At 42.0% G+C, this 7010-nt stretch overlaps 1 protein-coding gene across 2 annotated transcripts; it reads right to left on the minus strand.

Annotated features, from left to right (window-relative positions):
* Window positions 1-273: 273 nt before the first annotated feature.
* On the minus strand, window positions 274-6788 carry LOC119364811 (nucleolar protein dao-5-like). Of its 2 annotated transcripts, none has more exons than XM_037630345.1 (12): window positions 6470-6788; window positions 5922-6125; window positions 5655-5836; window positions 4450-4576; window positions 4175-4366; window positions 2683-3372; window positions 2164-2265; window positions 1894-1976; window positions 1610-1661; window positions 1427-1495; window positions 1313-1347; window positions 274-930 (listed from the first exon to the last, which is right to left on the minus strand). In XM_037630345.1, exons 1-12 carry the CDS (start codon window positions 6575-6577, stop codon window positions 543-545), a joined length of 2232 nt encoding a protein of 743 aa, XP_037486242.1. In that variant the 5' UTR covers window positions 6578-6788; the 3' UTR covers window positions 274-542. The 2 variants fall into 2 exon arrangements, with proteins under 2 accessions (XP_037486242.1, XP_037486243.1); XM_037630346.1 differs by having other exon boundaries at window positions 274-927; window positions 6470-6783.
* Window positions 6789-7010: the final 222 nt, after the last annotated feature.

Raw genomic sequence — 7010 nt, forward strand, 5'->3', positions numbered from 1 at the left:
CACTAGGCGAACGGACGACCCAAACGGACGAAAAACGGACAAAATTCGTGTCCATTTGGATCGCCCCGTTGGAGTTGCTCTAAGCTATCTATAAAAGGCGATCAACAACAATATGCTTCATAGCCAGTACAAACGATCCGGGCAACAAAGCACTGCTTTGGGCCGTGTAACAGGGCAAGATACCTGAAGGGAGCAAAATTTCACCACACGTGGAGAAAAGAGACAACTTGAACCAAAGCAATGAAGTCGATAGAAAATGACTGTAAAAAGAACTCGAAAATACAATGGGCTCCTCCCTTCAAGACTTTCTTCATTTATATTTGGTACTACAAAGTGAACTCAGATAGCAAGGTAACCCAACTACTACATAAACATCACAATGCAATAATAAAACGGCTTGAACCAAAGCAAGCATGGCATCCAATCTTCCAAAGAGGTTTCAACGCCGACCACACGCAAACAAAAGTAAAGCCTAAAACATTACAGCTACTAATCAGGAGACTAGCTACAACTATTAGCTAGCTGGTTCAGCAGTAGAGCAACTAGTTGAGCATCGTCCTTCTGCGCTTCTTCCCTGTGGACGCCTTAGCAGACACCGGCTCTTCTTCTTCCTCCTCTTCATCAGATGACTCTGGTACTTTCTCCTTGGGCTTCCGTTTGCCTGAAAGACCGTTGCTCTTGGATCCATCAGAAGCTTTCACAGCGCTTGCGCCTTTTGGAGTCTTGCCGCCAGCCTCATCCTTGCTGCTTCCCTTGCCAGCAGATCGAGGCCACCTCCCCCCACCTTCAGCATCCTTTTCTGCAGTCTTCACCTTCGATTTGGCTGAAGTCACAGGGCTATCCTCACGCACAACTTTCGGACGCCCTCTTTTCCTGGAAGGATTGCTGTCACCAGTGCTGTCCTGCTTGCCTCTCCTACCACGAGACCTGCTTCAAATGAGCAGAAACTCAATGTTAGTACAAACCAGGAAATCATAGATCAACAGCATACTCAGATTGTCATGCTAAAGAAATAAAATTGGAGATTAACAACCAATGAGAGCCGTCCAGACAAGCACAGATCTAAGGATCCACCTAAGTCTTGATGATTTAGACAATATTGGTGCTTTGGAAAACCAAATGCATGCATGCTACAGCACCTTATTTTGAGTTTACTAACCGCAGTGAGTCACGTCAGTTCTAAGATAATGAGATGGCGGAGATTGCAGTTCTATATGAATGGACCATACATACAAAGTTTTCAGTGCTAAAATGTCAATTGTCAGCTAAACGTAAAGCATATAGAAGGTGCAGAGTACAATATTATGCTTACATATCAGATGCTGCATTAGGATTCTCGTCTTGCTCCTGCAGGATAGCAGACAAATTAGACAGGAACAAAAGAGGATAATAGCAGCATCACCGCGTCAGGCTGCACGAGGCATACCTCATCAATGAACTCCCATCTTTCATTCTTAAGTTGCAGATGTTCAATATCACCGTCATCATACACAACCTGAATGCCAGAAGTAACATAACAGAAAGGGAAGACATCTTGTTAGTAGCTCATGGACAACCCAAAGGAAGAAACATGGAGATGGCAAATAGTGCCCTTCTACTGAATGTGCACCTTGTGCTTTTTTGCAGAAGCGTCAAATGACTTAACAGCACCCTTATAGAACCTGCAGAGCAAGAAACAGATTCAAAACTAACCAAACAACTGGCTAACTTAACTTGTTGAGGAAATGACATAACTATGCATGCAGAAAGTTAAAGCAAGGACAAATAAATATTTATATAGCTCGACAAAGAAGTGTTGGCTTACAAATCTTGCTCAGAAATAAAAACTACAAACTGACAATGGCAGGAACAATCCTACACCAAGGAAACATGTAACATTGTTGCAGCACTCACTTTTTGTCATCAGGCCACCACACTTTGATTCTTGAGCCAACAAGGCTCCCATCAAAAACTTTGGTCTTCTTTGACTGAGGAACCTGTCCAATAGCATGGAAAAGGCGTTAACAACAGAAAAAGGGAATCAGATCATAAGACTATTCACCATCACTAGTATTCTACTCCCTCCGTCCCATAATGTAAGACGTTTTTTGACACTTGTGTAGTGTCAAAAAAATGTCTTACATTATGGGAAGACGGGGTAGTAATTAATAAAAGTGTGTATACCTCTTCAGCTTCCTGCACAAGTTTCCTTTTTGACACTCCACTGTCCCCTGGTTGGCCTTTGCTTTTTCCCGTCTTGGTCGATGATTTAGGAGACGCCATTTCCTAGATTCCAATAAAATAGTTATTGCAGATAACCAAGTTAGATCATTATAACATGCTCAAAATATCAGCTGCCTATTAAAGATTAATACTGCTGATGGAACTAAAGCTCTATAAATTTGAACAAAACTAGAGCATACATGGTTACACAATGCCATTACCATTCAGAAAAAATATTATGTTAAACAAAAGAAATAGAAAAGTAAAAAAACATAGTTACCATCAGACAATGGCTATAGAAATATTATAAACTGGTCATGAGATATGACACTTCTCCAAACCACCTTAGGATTGTAAAATCATGTAAACATGAAACATAAATAGGCAAAGCAGAAATCCAACCTTCAGCAATCAATACCCATGCATGACTTATGTGCAAAGTAAACACCTGAATATGTCTACTGGTAGCAAGAAAATTACCTTCAACCTGAGATCTTCATCAGTGTCTTCGTCAGAGGGAGTGTCCTCTTTCGGCAGATCGGAACTGGCCGTTGGTTGCTTCTTTGAAGATTCTTCTTCACTGGACTTTCTTGATGATAATTTGTTATCTTTAGCGGGTCTTCTTGCAGGTCTTCCACCAGAAGTACTGCCTGAGCGGACTTCTTTAGATTCTAGACCTGATCCTTGACTCTTCCCAACAGGCTTCTTCTCCTGTGACTTTACTGCAGGAGGCCGGTCTCGCTTTGGTTTATCTACAGCAGGTGTACTATCAGCAGGCTTTGATGTGTCATCAGCAGGTGTACTATCAAGAGGCTTTGACGTATCATCTGTCGCTTTGTTGCAAGCCTCTACCGTCTGCTTATTATTGCCACCATTTGCCCCTGGTGACAGCTCCCCAGATGCAAGGTCCTGGTTATCGCTAGCAACCTTAGAATGTTCAGTCACCTTGGAGTCAGTGGAAGTGCCAACCTTACTGCTTTTCTTTGAGTTGACACCAGATAGCTTTTCGGTCTCTGCGGTGACTGGTTCTGGTGCCCCCTTGTCATCAGAAACTGCTGTTTTCTTATCATCAGTAGGCAGTTCAGATTTCTGTTCAGAAGAAGCTAATCCATTTGGAGTACTGTTTGTAGGACTTCCATCTTGTCCATCTTTCTCTGACTTTGAAGATTCCTGAAATATAGAAAATATGCACAGTTATGATATATATCTTACTTTCTAGAACTCTAGATACTTAATATCGAAAGCAGAAACTCAGGTGACTCATCAGAAACAACCATCTGAGATACATTTTTGTCAGCTACCTACATAGTTAGAACATAGAATTTAATAATCACCGTGGCCGAAATATACTGCATGTCTATCAAAACTCACTCTGGCTAATAATCTCATATTTTAGACAATGAGCAAAACAAACACTTCTACAAAATGTTATAGGCTGTACCACAAACCAAATCATGCATCATGCTATTGACACTAGCAGAAACCAAAACATCTTTAACATATGTCAAGATACTCTCAGTGAATAACATATCTGAATAACACCGTGAAATCTAGTATAATCACCAAACTGTTCTTTACAATCACAAAGTTAAACCTATTCTGGCAGATATAACTGGGAGTCAAAAGGGAGACTTGAAGGTGTCCACAATCCCTTCACAGGACAATCTGATATTTTGAACTAAACTGCAGTACTTCTTAAGCAAAACTGACACTGGATACCTGTCAAAAGTCAAAACAGTTTATGCCCCTCCTACCACTACAAGTACCCAGATCGCATGAACATATTATATTACAACCAGTGAGCAACAAGCCTGACAGCTACAAATATCAAAATAATTTAAAAGAATCTAGAAGAAAATTCGCACCCCTGGACCCCTGTTTGCCCCACTAGTTCAAATGAATTTCCAAAATATATTCGTAGAATTTTGAATAGGTGTCATCAACTGTTACTACGTTAGCAAGTTCAACTGACCGTGTCATTTTCAACAGCATCAATGTTGTTGTCTCTTCCAGCATCTGAAGAACTTTCTACCGAAGATGCAACAACTTTGCTGTACTCATCTAAGGGAGTGCCCTGAAGTAACTCAGCAAATGCCGGCTTTAATTTTTCAGGACAAAGACGTGTTATCCTCTTTGCAAGCCGATAAGATGCTAGATGAGAATCCTGGAATGTCAAGTTGAAAAGGCTTAGTGAAGATGGTAAGAATTTTATGTCCAGTAATGCTAATAATGTATCGATGCGCTTACCTTCCTTTCCTTTTTAAGATTCTGAAGGAGGCAAGATGCCAGACCTGGATGGACAGGCTCACTCTCCTGGATTACAAACATCATTATAGTTTCCATAGAGGTGATGACACTTTCTTGAAGTGTTGGGCTGAAATAAATAAAGAAAGTAGATGAATGTGATTAGAAATAAAAATGCAATTAGCAATAATAACAGAACTAAACTACACAGAACGCGCCCATGTCATATATGGAGAGAATAAGCACAAGAAAATACGCACGCACACATAAATAGTGAATTCTTGTAGCAATCTGCTGTGACTGCGGAGTTCCCAATTGAAAATAAATCGTCAATCCATAAAGAAAAGCACTGACATCTTGCAGCAATAGAAATAATCATGGGTATTTTGAAAACTTGTTTTGGGAGTTAAAATGGTAACGAGTTCCAAACCAACAAATGGAGAACAAGGAAACAAAAAAGGTTTGATGGAGTTATCATTGTTTGTGACATGGGCTGGGATCAACTTGACCTCAGTTTTTCAAACAAGTGATTTTAAAGCTAATCATTAGGGTAGAATATGATGGAATTTTGACAAATCTAGGTAAGCAGATGTGATCAATAATCTAATCACCAAAATAAAAATTATTGACAAGGATATATCTGTAAAAATGTCACTGTAGGAGAATAGTAAAGAAGTAAATACTGATGTATTCAGTGTTAGGGACAGCACAACCAATAAGTTGGCGATTTCAGGTCATTGAAACGTCATAACCAAATCCAATTAAAACATTATAACATTCAACACCAAAGAATATGTATTGTTGTATAACGTGCTCCACAGAAAAGTAGTACAGTGTACACTCTACATCTATAATCATGTCGTATGAGTGACAGTAATCTCTAGGGATCTCTCAACGTCACCACAACTGTGCTGTATCCTCTCCCTGGTCCATTTGACATCATTGATACAACTTTCAAAGTAAAGACAACAACTATGTTATTTCCTCTCCCTAATCCATTTGACATTCCCCATGTTACTTCCAAAAGTGAAGACAACAACTACACCATGTCTTCTCACTAGTCCATTTGGTATCTACCATAGTCAACTTATACAGAAGCTATTCCCCACAGAAGAACACAAAACAACATGTAAAGAAGCTATTCCCCACACAAAATAACATATACAGAAGCTATGAAACTAAAAAGAAGAGAAAAACATGTTCCACACCTTATGATCCTGAAAAAGTGTGTGAATGTTTCCTGGATCAAGTCGTCACAGTCAAGGTCCAACATTAGGACGCAAGACCTGACCTTGGCGATGGTTTCCAACATTGAAACTCGCTTTGCAAACAATGGGCTTTTGGTATCATCCAGCTTGCCGAAAGCATCCACAACCACTGTGAACACACCCTGAAGCCGCCAAGTAAATAGGAGAAGGGTAAGCCGCCAGGTACAATATTTCATCATGACAAGAGTTCATCATGAGAAGACTCACCCTCATCACATCGTCGTCATAAGGGGGATCTGGTGCAGAGACCCTGGTAACCTCGGTTAGGCAACATGCTATACCAACCTTAACCCCTGGATGAGGGTGGTTTAGCAGATCCTCTCTGACCAAAGCATCCATCATGGGCCGAATAGCAGTGCGCATGCTATCGGGTGGCGACTGGTCCACCCTGGACAACCAGATCTCAGCTTCCTGCACAAACGAAACATCAATTGTGAGTATTCAGTCTAGCAATCAAAATAGCAACCACTCCCTGTAACTAACCAGTTAGGGTAGACTACAGAGCACAGATACAATCCAACGCTAAATAAATAGTACCACCGCACGGGTAATTCGGCCCTTGTGACCACTCCTACCTAACAGAAACAGTGATAATAGCGAAGGCAAAAACAGTGATTCTACGCAGGGGCCGGGAGGCGATAAATCTCCAACCTTATCTAAAAAGTATAAAATATCGACGGAAACGAGAACAATGATACCAACAGCGAAGGCAACCCCCAAGAAAAACAGTGATTCGAATTCGACGGGGCGCTCACCTCGAGCAACGCTTGCAGCTCCTTGTTGGACTCCGGGAGCGAGACGAAGCGCGCGGCGACGTCGCGCAGCCGCCGCTCGACTTCCATCTGCGCGCCCCCCGACGCCATCAGCGGGGAGGGCTCGGGCGCCGTCCCAATCGGGGGACGGTGGAAGGATCTAGCCGGGGAAGGTGGTTAGGGTTTCGGGAGGGGGGGCTCGTGGGGGGAGACGGGAGCACGAAAGCTTTGGGTGGGTAGTTTGGGGGGAAGTTTTGGCGATAGAGACGAACGGGGGTTTCTACTACTTCAATTTTTTCCCTCCTCTCTCTCCTCCCCTACTCTCTCGCTCTCTCTCCATCCGCGAGTCGTGTGCGGACGGTTTTGCCCGCTTTAGGTTGTGGGTTCCGCCTGGGCCAGACGTGGGGTACTTATACTCGCACGGGTAAATCTTTTCCAGGTACGCTATAAATGTCTGCTATAAATAGCCAATAAGGAACTTCAAAAAAAAAATAGCGAATAAGGCAATATTGTGTGTGTTGGGGTGTTAAATGTGAAATTGGAG

This window comes from Triticum dicoccoides, chromosome 2B (genome assembly GCF_002162155.2).
Source record: "Triticum dicoccoides isolate Atlit2015 ecotype Zavitan chromosome 2B, WEW_v2.0, whole genome shotgun sequence".
Taxonomy (NCBI): domain Eukaryota; kingdom Viridiplantae; phylum Streptophyta; class Magnoliopsida; order Poales; family Poaceae; genus Triticum; species Triticum dicoccoides.

Bases quoted from the DNA above. Each gene is read 5' to 3' on its own strand.
- LOC119364811 (XM_037630345.1), bottom strand. From the start codon at position 6,577: ATGGCGTCGGGGGGCGCGCAGATGGAAGTCGAGCGGCGGCTGCGCGAC. The intron at 5,837-5,921 runs GTGAGTCTTCTC...TGGCGGCTTCAG, and splicing joins ATGACGACGATGTGATGAGG to GGTGTGTTCACAGTGGTTGT. The intron at 1,662-1,893 runs GTGAGTGCTGCA...CTTGCTCTGCAG, and splicing joins TGGTGGCCTGATGACAAAAA to GTTCTATAAGGGTGCTGTTA.